This window comes from Rhyacophila brunnea, unplaced genomic scaffold (assembly GCF_057557595.1).
Source record: "Rhyacophila brunnea isolate RB1 unplaced genomic scaffold, BYU_Rbru_1.0 scaffold_1, whole genome shotgun sequence".
NCBI classification, from domain to species: domain Eukaryota; kingdom Metazoa; phylum Arthropoda; class Insecta; order Trichoptera; family Rhyacophilidae; genus Rhyacophila; species Rhyacophila brunnea.
This window is the reverse complement of record NW_028232751.1, coordinates 15286924-15301858: the sequence shown is the minus strand read 5'-3', so window position 1 is coordinate 15301858 and position 14935 is coordinate 15286924. Positions and strand designations below refer to the sequence as shown.

Here is a 14935-nt window from a genome sequence, read left to right as displayed (position 1 = left end):
TATCTAATTATTAATGATTTTGGACAAAGTGCGCAGTCGTGACAACAATATTATGCGCGAATGTTTTAGGCTCTGCGAAAGGAGCTTGCCTCATTTCGTACAAATCAGCAGACTTGCTGAGGTTACGAGACGTAAAGTCCATACAAAAAAAATTCAGAATTATTCCAAACATAATCGGAAATTTATTTACGTCGAGAAGTCGCGGCATTTATTATTTAATTTACGGCGCGGCGCGCTGTGGTTTTTTTAATACCTTTGCAGTTGTTTTGTAAACTGTGTAATACTGTAATACATTCCTACATATGCGATCTCGTTGGCAAAATAAATTATTTTTATATAACATAAAATAATGAAGTGATTAAGTATATAAATATGTCAATATGCAATTAAAAAATATTTTTCTTAAGAAGGTAGGCTTTAAATAATCGCCTAGTATGGAGTCTTCGCCACTGATGAATATGTATGTTGTTACTTTGTATTCTCATTAGATTCTTTATGATATAACACTTAAATATGAAACGGAAATAACCTTTTCTATGAATGATTAATTTGCAAGTCAAACTAGTACATTATCAAAAAGCCCAGTTTATATCATAATATTTAAATTGTCATTAACTTCTTTCCAGATATTGACTGTGACACTTTACCGAACATTGAAAATGGCCTTGTACAATTCCCAGAGAATCGTACAACTTATGATGCAATTGCCACATACTCATGCAAACAAAACTACACCCTGATTGGAGAAAAAGAACGCAAATGCACTGATAATGGTAAATGGGAGAAAGATGCTCCTAAATGTCTCTTTGACTGGTGTCCAGAACCGCCCCAAGTCTCTGGAGCCATCGTTACTGTTGACGGACACAAAGCCGGATCAATTGCAACTTATGACTGCCACTCAGGCTTTATACTTTTTGGACAACCGGTAAATATAAGATTAAATGTCTGGTTCATGTGTGTAGTGGATTCTAGATCTATCATTTTTGACCAATTAAAATTAGAATTTCAAATTTTTTGCTTTGCCGTCAGACTCCACAAAGCACGAGATATCAGTCAATACGCTTTTTAATCACGGACGTCAGGGGACAACTGCAGTTGACGATATGAGGAATCAGTGGCAGCCAAACTTTTTGAGTGGGGAGGGGGTGAACCAGTTTATTTAGAGCAAACAAAAGTTTTCATCGTTTTTGTATCCCAATAATATGTACATATTTATTCAAAAAACTACAGCACAATAGATTGAATTTTAAACGATCGGTGTAGGAAAATGATGAATGGAGAAATAATCAATGCGATAATTTTTGCGACGACTTGTAATGTTGTGCATCCCGGGTTCGAATCCCTGGTCTGACAAATTCACATATTGTTTTTCAATATGTGAATTCGTATATTTTATCCACTGTACCATTTAGATTTAGGGTTTATTGAGTATTTTTATTGTTTTTCAGACTGTTGAATGTTCTCTTGGTGGTACGTGGTCAAATACCCCACCGTCATGCAAATATGTCGACTGTGGCAGACCAGCTCATATTGACCACGGTACACTTACGTTGATCAATGGAACCACAACTTACGGCAGTATGGCTCAATACATTTGCGAACAAGACCATTGGCTAGGCGGAGCTGAGAGTCTTACTTGTAACAGAGATGGAAAATGGTCCCACGACACTCCATCATGTGATTGTAAGGCAAACATTATTTTTTTATTCATACAAAAATTCATTTCGAAAACGTTACAAGTCACATTTGTGTTAAAATAGTGAAAACAATCTCTTACATAAAAATAAATAGTGAAAAGTTTATAATTGTAAAATATATTATTTCATAGTAAGTGTTAACTGTGTCGCTGAGTTTCAAAACCCGCTATAACACTTTTTCATTATGTTGAGAAAATCAATAAAAACTTTTTGAACTAAAAAGGTTTTTGAATGTTTCAGTAGTATTATAGCGGGTATTGATAGACGCATTGATTTTGTTTCATAAATGACAGTTAATCGTAGCGGATTTTGAAAGAGGCGATATAATTTTCATGTAGAGATTTTAATAACGAATCCATCGATATATATATCTTAATTATTTCAAAAAAGTGTTATAGCGGGTTTTGAAACTCAGCGACACAACTCTTGTCTTCAAAAATCTACAAAAAAAGTTGCCTTACATTTGTGTATTTATGTAATATGAAGATTTTTGTGACTTAGGTTACTCTTTTTTAAAATGTGCATTATAAATACAGTATTCAAATAGTATACAACTTGGTCTGTTTACTATTTCAATAATATACTACAGTCAAACTTGGTTATTACGAGGAAGATGGGACCGACTGAATTTGCTCGTTATAAGCGTTAATCGTTATATCAGAGAATAGGTATTTTTAAATGAGCGGTCACATAACACAAAAAGTCGCAATTCAAACAAAAATACACAATTAGAATTTTTCCCCAAAACAAGCATGGCATTCATAAACTACAAAAGAAGTCGTTTATTGTAATGAACGCTGGTAGGAGGTACTAATTGACTTCACAAACCTTGGATTTTTTACTTGCAATTTCAAACATATGCGTGTACACTTTTTCAATATTGTCGGCGAAAACACCAATTAGGTATGTACTTAGATACTTAACTAGTGTCATAAACGTAATCCGATTGGATCGTTGTCCGATTGAAAGTTGTCCGATCGGATATTATTGCTTAGGGCTGAAATATTTTTAAACGATCGACACACTAACAGTTTTAAGAAACTTTTTGGCCATATTTTAGCTCAGTATAACCGATAAGTAGTTTGTTATAAAAGTGAATAAGTGTATGGAGAAAATTATAAACTAAAATGTCAACGAATGTTTCCTCATTACATCTGAGATCGCCCTATATCCGTGATCGTAATAATAATAATAATAATCGTAATGAGTTCGACTTTATATCTACAAGTATACAAACAATTTCCTCCTCTAAAACTGAAATCCGAGAAATGTCTCGGATAGAAGGCACTCAGTGGCCCAAAATCATAAATCAATACCTAGCAAATAACAATAAAATAATATTATGCTTGTAATATTGCCTTGTAAACAAAAAAGGATTTAGGTACAGTAAAAACAAAACAATGATTCGGTTGGTTGATGGGGAGCCGTACTAAATACCTGGCAGCCGATGAGCGTGTATTCGTACGTATACGTACGCATACAATCCACAAACTGAATCATTGTTTTGTTTTTAGTGTACATACTGTTATTTGCTTGTTAAAATAATGATAATTATTATTCATTGCGCAATAACTTCTCATAGTATTTCTAGTATTTTCTTCATTGTATAATAAGATTGTAATAGTTAGTAAGTACAATACTGTTCTTCATATCAGTGTGGCCCATACAAATAAACCTCAGAAGACACACAAGTGTGAAGCTTGCTAAGTGATGTGTAACTCTCTTTCAACTCCATATTCAAAGAATTAGATTTTTCTTCAAGATATTACATGGATAATAAACTGATAGTTTGATGGTTCAGTTGTATACATTTTTCTTGTATGTTTTCAGTGATCACCTGTGATCAGCCAGATGTATCACCCGGGGCTTATGTAGTCGGCTACGATTTGAATGTCCACTCTTCAATAGAGTATCATTGCGAAGTTGGTCACAAGTTGGTCGGTGATAACATTTTCACTTGCAACAGTGATGGCGTGTGGTCAGGGGAACCTCCGGTGTGTGAATGTAAGTATATTATTTCATTTTATAGGAGTGGTTATTTTTAAATAGTCAACTACAATCTATAACAGTTTGGTTCAATGAGTAGTGTCGTCGTATAAGAGAATCCAAAAATTAAGAGCAGCGCAATCTGGCATTGAAAGACACATGTTGGGCATATCATGGAGAGGTTACAAAAGAAAATAATGGATGAGGAGGTAAACAAAGAGTATGTGATGAAAAAATTGAAGTCGCCAAGTTAATAAAACATGGAATGAACTGGAATGTCACTTGGCTTGTACAATGGTACCCGCTGGATCAATGAACTCATTAAGTTTAGTGTAAATTCGTGGCTACAACTATTGACTGGTAATAGTGGAAGGAACTATGGAGAGACCTTGGTCCAGCACTGGATAGACCCATGCTGATGATAATATGAATATTTTTAAAGGTATCGAATTTTGTTGGAAATACATTGTATTAATTAAAATAAAACACAGTTGTACTTTTACCATATTATGGTTTAATAATAATCACAACCAGTTTTGTCCACTTCAATGGGACATTGTCTACTGTTTTGGAAGGCGTAGATGTTGGTATAATGCTTTGATCTGTACAGTTACACTTAACAAAGTTGCATGATATTACATAACATTAAAAAATTCCATAATATTGTGTATTGTTACAGTTTGTGTTGCTGGATTATCTCGCGACTGATGTACAGTCTTAAGAAATGAAAGCGTTTTATGTATATTTTATCTGATATTCTCATACATTGTAAAGCATAAACTTATTTTTCTAAATTACACTGAGATTACATTGATGATAATATATGCATAATTTTTTGGACACCTAATAAATGCACAATATAATATGATTGTAAATATATCTGAAAAATTGAGTAAAATTATCTTATAAACATACAATATAAGCGTGAAGTTCGATTATTTTGACAGAAAACTTGACAATGCAATAGGCTTCATGTAAGAGCAGTCAGAAATAATAACGGTAACAATAAATAAAGTTACCCTATGTAATCCGTAGAAGAAATCGCAGTCTGCGCAATTTCAAGGTTAAGTTGTTCCAGTATAACACTTAAATCAATACCATATAACAGGCATGTCCAACTTCAAATAGGCTGTGATCTACTATCTAGTATCAAAACCGGCGGTGATCTATCATACTCATTGACATTCTTCGACTAAAACAAACGTATTATATTTGACTAAGGGCACCGAGACGTTACAAATTAAACAACACTTTTCTTTCGCCATCATAAAGAAATATTTAATTACCCATACCGTTTTGGTTTTCTTTTGGACATTCACTGCACGCATAGTCAAACTTTTCTCATATTGTGCAAAGAGCCTACTGCGTAACGGATGCAACATGAATTACGTGATATGGCGAGGTTACATGTGCTTCCTCATCGATAATTTGAAAACGGCTTCCACGTAAGCTGGTTAAGGAGATAAAACTAGGAATGGTTAATTTATTTATTTTTATTTATTTATTTAGAAAAGAGTATTATGGCATTACAGCGATTGTCAGTCAATCACAATCGATGCATTGGACCATATAACAATAAATTTTTATAATTTTTTTATTCAGATGTTGACTGCGGAAAAATACCACCTATGTTATATGGAGTAGCAGAATATGTGAATGGAACAACACACTTAGGAAGTTTTATTCGATATTCCTGCTCACATAACTATCGGCTAGCCGGACCCCAACTCAGAGTCTGCCAAGATAATCATCAATGGAGTGATGGTTCGCCTAAATGTGAAGGTATAAACATTTTGTTCAAAATATTAGCATAAGTATGTAGGTACCTATTTAAATTAACTTATAATTCCTGGGATGAATTATCATCAATCACTCTGATGCCTGTCAATTATCGGTGGAAAGCCATTATTGTTATTTTTAATAGCACTATAAACTGGCGTGGGCCCTGGCAACCTTCAACATTGCTCTCCACCACTGTCTCTTCCTTGCCCTGGAGCGCCAGTTGGACACACCGAGAGACTGGAGGTCCTTTTCTACACCGTCTAGTCACTGGAGTCATGGTCTCGTGGTGCATCGTTATCCCCGATATTTGTCAATGTTAAGCACTTCAATACTGATGTATCATTCATTCCTTCTATGTGTCCCACCCAGATATCCAGGTCATCGGACATTGTACAGTTCGTGGTTAAATTGGCGCAATCATATTCCATTTTCACAGATTGGCCAAGTATCTTTCTGAATATCCTGCGCTCAAGCAGCCCAAACTTCAGTTTCTGTCATCAGTGGAGCATTCTTCAGTTCCACATGTCAACGGAATTTTGTATAGCCATATTTGCAATGATTTCATCACTCATTTTATTATAGTCTAATTTACACAGTTTTGTTCATCTCTTCAAGACAGCGAAATGTTAAAGAAATTTGGTTATATATTTGGTTTTGCAGAGGCACCGTTATTAGTTTGGTTTTTTTTTAATATTTACTTACATACACATTTAATATATGCTTATTTCAGAACCTTGAAACTCTCTATTGTGCTTGGTTCTCCCAATTATACGAGGGTGGGTCAATAATTCCTTAGAAAAAAGCATTAAAACAGTTTTTTTTTTTTTTTTTTCTCAACATAATCTCCTTGGAGCTCAATACACTTGGTTAGACGTTTCTCAATTTTTTTTAAACCGTCAGAAAAATAAGTTTTCGGAAGGTCCTCAGAATAAGCATTTGTCCGATCGATGACTTCTTCATTTGAAAAAAAACGTTGTCCACTTAGCCATCTTTTTAAGTTTGGGAAAAGGAAAAAGTCACTGGGGGCTAAATCTGGCGAATACGGTGGGTGGTCGACCAATTCGAACTTCAATTCTTCAATTTTAGCCATTGATCGTAAACATGTGTGAACACGGGCATTGTCCTGATGAAAGAGGATTTTTTTCCTGTTTAAATGAGGCCGTTTTTCTTCAATTTTGTTTTTTAGCTGGTCCAATAAAGATGCATAATAATCCCCTGTTATTGTTTTTCCTTTTTCCAAATAGTCAACGAAAATAATTCCACGTGCATCCCAAAATACAGTAGCCATAACCTTACCAGCTGATTTTACGGTTTTCGCCTTCTTTGGACATGGTTCGCCTTTCGCAATCCACTGCTTTGACTGTTCTTTCGTCTCGGGAGTATAGTGGTGTATCCATGTTTCATCTACAGTCACAAAGCGACGAAAAAATTCATCCGGATTGCGTTGCATGAGCGACAACAGGGCTTTAGAGGCCACCACCCTATTGCGTTTATTGTCGACTGTGAGCAAACGCGGCACCCATCTTGCAGAAATTTTTTTCATGCCCAATTTGTCATGTAAAATAGAAATGACGCTACCTTTTGAGATCCCTGTAACCTCAATTATCTCACTCAACTTTAATCTTCGATCACTTAACACCATATCGTGGATTTTATTGATCATTTCTGGTGTAGTCACCTCTACAGGACGTCCTGAGCGTGGTTCATCCTTTGTTGATGTACGACCACGTTTAAATTCACTTAACCAGTTATACATAGTTGCAAGTGAAGGAGCAGATGTGCCGTGAACTAAATCCAACTCATTTTTTATTTCCTTTGCTGTTAACCCTTTTATATTAAAATGTTTAATAACAGCTCTAAACTCAATTTTCTCCATTTTTTGTAAACAAGCAAATTTTTTTTTTTAAATGTACGAGAAACACAACAACCCGACCAATCTGATTGAAACTTCGCAGCATACTGAATCGGTAGTGCCGCTGCATGAAAACAAACCGCTTACAGTACTAGTCGCGCCACCTGTCGGCTTTTCTAAGGACTTATTGACCCACCCTCGTATCAACACAGTCTACATACGCCAATATTTTATTACAGGCTTATTGAAGATATTTGGATTATTAAGTTTTTCTCTAATGCAACATTGTAGTATATGAGACACGCGAGCGTGATTCCCTACCTTAGGTCATCAGTACCCGGACCTCACAATTGACATTTTTCATGGTTAGCCTTGTGAGACTGACAAGTTTGTCTGGTATCTTAAATTTCGTGATTGCTCCATACAATGCTGTCCTGTTGACAGTGTCATGTGCCGCTCTAAAATCAACGAATATGTTGAATATTTTCACATTATATTCTATGGTTTTTTCAAGAATTTGTCTCAATGAGTGAATTTGGTCAATTGTGGAACGTTGCTGCCGAAAACCGCATTGATAATCACCAATTTTGTCTTATACAAGTAGTTGTAATTTTTGGTATAAAGGACATAATCTTGCTATCAATATTTCACACATCAGTGGGTCTCCTTTTTTATGGATTGGGCATATAATTCCTTTATTTCATTCCTCCGAAGCGTGTGAAAAAGCTGGTCATTCCCACCATATTTAAATATCACTGCAGGTATTATTATATTGAAACCTATGTATTGCTCTGCGTACTCTAATATAGGTGCTTCAGTTCCATCATCATGTTGCTGACAAATTTTATTTATTTATGGCCCCTCATCTCCAGGACTGTTTTTATTGGTGTTCAATACCTGTTACAAATGATCTCGCCAACATTTACAGATTATGATGTTTACATTTAAAATGGTTCCATCTTTACTTTTACAGAAAGTAATCTGGAACTTGAAGTCGCTTCGAGTCTTATTCATCAGTCTATAGAAACCTCTACTGTTGTTCCTATGGCTGAGCATTCCTATTGTACCAAGCCATTATAAAACAAAATTTATGGTGTCCATCGCCAAAACGTGTCACCTTCACTCCCCGCTGATAAACAACGTCCGACACATTCACTACTGACCATAAATAATCAATCACAATAATACCTATCATTTCGGAAGTGAATATAATACAGCAATTATTACAGAGGGGCATACAATACGAGATCCGCCGTTGAACTCAAGTGTCGGATCGCCCTACAAATCAATTATTAAAAAACTACACCATACGGACAGCCGAGCGGCCTGACACAAACATTTTATCCCAATTAGAAAGATCATGTTGAGCTGCATTGAGACCACATAATCACCCCTTGAAAATATATTACCTGGGCCCATCGCCATCGAAACGAGATCACCATTCGGGGATCTAAAGCACTTCAGCCTCCCACAAGACCCGGTTAGCGACTACTCCGGGATACATCTTAAGCCCGCAGGACGTTCTCAGTGAGTAAAATACCAGCAGACATGGAATCACAAATTACTTCCGGACGTCAAAATTTTACAACGGTCCTGGCGTCCGCCACTTAAATAACTGGCCCCCCATACAATTAATTCGCCCATCAAACCACTCTTACAACTATGGTCTTCACCAGTACAAAAAGTAGATTTGGATTCACCAGCCCAAGGAGTAGCCAACTGATTTTTCTTTATCCGGGGGACAATATCTCCATGGAAAAAGCCAAGCAAAATCCACTTCAGCCAAATTTATCCTCGCCGCTACTTGGCTATTATATACTGCCCCCACACTACACCATGCTACATCTGACAGACGGTGAAACACCCACCACAAGGACTTTAAGATCTATCTGAAAAACAGCATTTCTGCTGTCAGATGCAAGCTTCGACCTCACTAAGCCTAACCATCTTTCTCGCAAGCGAAATCCACTCACTCGCGGCCCTTTTGACCCTGCTGAAGCAATCAACCCACAGCAAGAGAAGACATAGGCCACTATTGTATCAATAATAATATGTGTTCAACCATTGCCACATAACCTTAATAAACCGGCATGGAACCATACTTCAATGGCGCGGGTTGCCAATATTTACAAATTAAGTAGCCCGCATCCAAGGTGAAGCATCTCAAAGTGTATTTTTATGTACAATACAAATATGTACAAAAGCATGGATATTTTGTCACTTAATCATCAAACAGGATGCACTTCCGTCCGAGATCCGCTCCCGCCGACAGCTCTAGAATTATCCCTTACTTGTCCGCTACTGGCAAAGACCGATCTCTGCTGAACAGTCTGTGCTAAACCAAGAACATTTCAAAAATATACTATACCTACCTCGAAAAGAGTCATCAGTCTACACCAACCTTTCGGACTGAAGGGCCCCAGCTCCCATTGATTTTCTTCAGATCACACCTTAACCGATGAAGTTAGCCCTTTGTCATAGATGTCCATCTTCATTATTAAATTTTTATACATACCGGAGGGGTGTCGGTTCCATCCAACATCTGTCATCTCTGAATTTGACGTCTCACTTTTATGCATCACACTTCTACCCTGTGATTTGGAGACCACATGCTGATGCAGCCTACCTGTACGTTGTTCTCTAGGCTATGCCGCCTACCATTCTTACCACTTACCTGCAGTCACTGATCAACCTTGCTGCCAGTGTTTATCAGTTAGATTCAGTGTTTGTCCATTTTACCTAACTTCAGTGTCTGCCTTCGTCAACTTCAGTCTTAAGTTAACTTCAGTATTGCTCAGTCTTCACCTCAGTTATTTTCGCAGTTTTCTGTAACTATGGTCTGTGCAAAGCCGTAACAGTGTTGTGTTCTGTCAACACATTGGTGAACACATTGGCTCGTGTGTATCAGAATACTCAGTGTATCAATCTCATAGTTTTGAGTGAACTAATATTGCGCTATATTGTGTATTTCATTGTGTTTAATCTGTATTATGAAAAGTAGTTCTGTGAGGATGTACCCCGATATTTTTGTGTGAAAATAAATGTCATGAATTTCTATATGCCAATGGCGTTTCACTTTGCATGCTCTGTACTCCCCACTAGAGGCATTCTCGGTACGTACTTAATTCATGTAATTTAATCAGAATCGAGACAGGTTATCCCCATATAATATAGATGAGTGATATTTAATTCAGTTAACAATCAATGGACGATGACCATGCAAATATTTGAGACTGAATTTGATTGGCCATTGAGTAGTCTATATTTTTGTTTTATTCAATAATTCATATCAATCTGTAAAACATGTTCATCTTTATATGCGGATCATCCAAGTCTGTCTATAGCCGCATCTCTCTAGGTTTGGACCCTCAATGTCTCTGAATCTGACATGATATTATCCGGTCATCTTGTACAAAGTCAACCCGATCTTCATCCTCCTTCTGGCTATCTGAATATTAGCTTTCTTGCTGTACCTGACTTCTGTGTACATGATCCACCTATCTAAGGCGACTTAATTTGATGGATTGTATGTGTGGGTATTTATATAAAACATATAGCAATGGCAAAGAGTGGAGGTAGGCTGTTAAGATCCGACATAAATATTGCATACATAGTAAACATTTGTCAGTCAAATGTGTTTGTTTTCAAACTACAATGTGTAGATAGTGTTTGTTAGTTTTAAAATTCAATTAAACCTTTTCTAATCCACGCCATAGTTCTTAGATAATAGACAAAAAATATTTGTTTATCTATAAAATATCTAAAATTATGTTTGATTCAATGGTAGAAGAATATTTTTTATCGATTATGGTTTGGTAGGCAAGGTTTAATGAATTTTAAAATACTAACCGACACCATCTGTAATAATGTATTCTTAATTCAACGAAAACAATTAAGTATGACTGAAAAATGTGCACTATTTTTGTCGGATTGTCCATAGCACATCTAAACGATTATGGTTTGGTTTAGGCATGGTTTAATTGAATTTTAAAAACTAACCAGCACCAATCTTTAATTTGTATTCTTAGTTCAATGAAAACAAATAAGTGACTGACAAAGTTTAGTGTGCACTATTTATGTTGAATCTTAACAGCCTACCTCCGCCCCTCGCTACTAGCGTATAGCTTGTTATATTATCTCCGTTTCCATCCTAAATTTATGCTATTGGTAAGTCCGAAAATACCACGCAGCACAGTCCACTCAAATGAATCCAATAATCTTTTAATGTTTTTGGTCATGCATTTGGTTTGCCTTATATGATTTCCTAAATAATTTATGAAATCCCACTATATATATACACTATTCTTATTCCAGAGATTCGTTGCACGGAACCGATAGTAGCCGAACACAGCATCTTATCTGTAACGGGAAATGACAGAATGTATGGCCGCACTTTGATTCGTACGGTTGAATCTAGCAGCACAGGTACCACTACATACAAAATTGGTGCCTTGGTCAAATATGGCTGTGAACGAGGCTACAAAGTCGTTGGCGAGAGCTTATCAACATGTGAAGATTCAGGATTGTGGAGTGGAGACACACCCCATTGTCAATGTAAAATATGTTTATTTTTATAGACTGTAAAAAATTAATCATGAAAAAACTTTAATTTTAAGTAATTAACATGAGTAATTAACATTAAATTTATTGTGGCGATTTTTGTCATTTAACTGTATGTTGAATGATAAGGTTGTTGGTTAAATTGAATGATGTTGAGGTACCTTCTACTTTTTTTGATTCAACAGTGAATCATCATCCGAGACAACTGGTTGCCTAATAAGTTCTATAAAGTAGCAAAGTGATAACAACTCATATCGGCACAAGAAACTTGTTTGTTTCACTTAACGCCATCTTGATTAAGACTATTGGTTTAGCATAAGCCGATACGTGGGAACATTCCTTTTGATTTCTTGTTTTACATTCATCAGACAATTGAACGCCAAAAATTGCCACGTGAGAATGCGGAGAAAATAATTTCAAATTAACAAACAAATAATAATTATAACCATAAACAATCATAAGATTAATTGTTATGATTAAGAGGTAAATAATAATTAAATTTCCACAATTTAAGACTCGTATATTTCCAAAAACTGATAAATTTCGTATATTTCCAAAAACTGATAAATTGACATATGGTCAAAAGATACATATATATTAGATATTGTGCTGATACCGCCTAAAGCATGGCATCCTCAGAGGATTCAATGCCATGAGGCCTGAACCATCAATCATCGCACGGATTCATGGAGATATGCACAGGTCGATTACGAGACATCAAAATTTCTAGCCCGTAACTAATATTATAGTCACCCTTTTGAAACTTCACCAATAAAGTCTAACTTAATATTATTTAATAAATACGTATTAAGAATAATCACTTTTCTCAGCAGCCTTGTCATTAAATTCGCACCTACTTAGCGTTAAAATCATTAACCTAAAGCTTTATTAAATACATTTGCATATTAATTACCATAGCAGCATTTATATTAAATTTATTGCATAATAATAAAATATAAATTCATTCATCCCAAGCCATACAATGTAATATAATGTATTTAGTCTAAACTCTAAAATTGATTTCATATTATTTTGTAAAAAATATGTCTAATCGATTTTGTCTAGCAATAATTATTCCGCCAGACAAGCGAAAATTCTATAAATACGCATGGATGCTGCGAAGGGTACCTATGCTTCGAGACACAGGTAAAAGCTGTAGGTATAGCATTTTCTCATTGTCAGGACAGAATTATTTGTTGTATTATTACCTATCTTGTTTTTCGGAGAGTTGGCGTGAGCCCTAGAAGATTTCATTCATTCGGCTTTCGGGCACGTTGCTCGGAGCCGACGCCTCCGCGAATTTATTTATTCTATAAATATTTCCGTTAAATGTACCTATACGCTGTAACCTGAAAAATAAAACACACTGTTTTTCACCGTATTGCACATTGTCAATTAATAGCATGTCACCGAGAGAAGAACAGGAAAGACGATATTACCTACCTCATCTGCCACACTATTACCGGTCCGGGACGGGTACCACACTAATTTCTTATTTAGTTTGTTAATTTTTTTATGTTTTACACTTCGATTTTTATATTTTAAAATTTTTGTTCCAATACTAACCATCCGCCAACAGACTATTCTAAGAATATTCTTGAGTTTGGTACAGCGAATAACTGGTTCTAGCCTATATTATATTAATCCTTGTTCCAGATGTTGATTGTGGTACAACCGGCCAAATTACCCACGGAAAGGTCACTTTAGCGACAAACTTCACCTACTATGGGGCTGCCGTGTTATACGAGTGTGACAAAAATTGGCAACTGGATGGTGTGTCTCGGAGACTTTGCCAGGACAATGGAACATGGAGCTCTGAAGCACCATCATGTGTGGGTGAGTACTAACAGGTTTTTCTTAGTCTTTTTTCTCGAAAATGGAATGATGATCACTAGGATTTGATGATGGGCATATTATACCACATTATTTTTTTCTTTTATAGTGTTAACTGTTAATTCATGGTGGAACTGCATTGTATTATTTGATTAATTATTTGTTTAATTAAATAAAACACAATTTTATACTACTTATTCCACTTTATTAATTAAATTTTGTACCGGTTTCGTCCCCTTCAAAGGGACATTATCAACAATTGAAGAGGACGAAACCGGTACAACAAAGTAGAATAAGTAGTATAACATTGTGTTTCATTTAATTAAACAAATAATTAATCAAATAATATCACATTCTATAAAATCTTATTTCATAATATTAAATTAATTTTTCTTCTTTTATTTTGTTATTCATCGAATTATTGTAAAGAATGTATTTTGTAATATTCATAATTCACATAGAACACGGATATCGTGATAAGTATATATCACAAAATGTTAGTAAAACAACATACTAGTCAGTTACAAACTCTAATAGAAAGTTTTTACTAAATATATTCAACAAAACAATGATAGTTGAAATTTGCATGTTCGCAAAACAATAATTCAAATGAATGCAATACTTAATTAAAAATAAACTGAGATTTCTATGTTACCGATAAAGTATTTTACATATCGTCACTGTACAGGCAAATTGTTGTAACCCTCACTTTTTAACGAAGTGACATTTTGATGGCAATGGACTTATTGCATACTCTTACACGAACTGGCCAAGTATCATAAATCCCAAAACATTATTTCATATTACTATTAATTATTATAACATATTATTATTAATATACTAATAAGTCGAAAAGTAATACATACAGGAAAACAAAATTTAAGTTTATTCATGTCCTTAATCGGCCCCACGATGGCCGAGCAGGTAACTTGTCGGCTTATAGTGTCGTAGCTCCCAGGTTCGAATCCTGGATCTGGCAAGTGCACATATTGTTTTTCAATTTGTGTGTGAGTCAGAGTATAGACCTAATAGGTTGAGCAAGTGACTGACATCCATTTCTCGTAAAAACAAAACCTCCACTCCATGGAGGCCCATAATGATCTTATAAGGATCGGACATGGTCGGAAAAAAAAAAATTCAAAACTATTTTTTAAGCCATTTGTAAATTGACAAAAAATATTCCAGCCCATTGCTGTTACCCTCTAAACGTAAGCCGCTGCTGTGT

The 14935-nt window shown here is 35.4% G+C and overlaps 1 protein-coding gene across 1 annotated transcript in view; it reads left to right on the top strand.

Annotated features, from left to right (window-relative positions):
- The window catches only part of fw (CUB and Sushi multiple domains furrowed), a 266332-nt gene that overhangs the window by 231632 nt on the left and 19765 nt on the right, over positions 1 to 14935 (top strand). The window contains exons 10-15 of the mRNA XM_085941650.1: positions 627 to 925; positions 1449 to 1683; positions 3528 to 3701; positions 5286 to 5465; positions 11632 to 11871; positions 13534 to 13713. Coding sequence (XP_085797776.1) covers positions 627 to 925; positions 1449 to 1683; positions 3528 to 3701; positions 5286 to 5465; positions 11632 to 11871; positions 13534 to 13713 — 1308 coding nt within the window. The remainder of the gene's footprint in view (positions 1 to 626; positions 926 to 1448; positions 1684 to 3527; positions 3702 to 5285; positions 5466 to 11631; positions 11872 to 13533; positions 13714 to 14935) is intronic.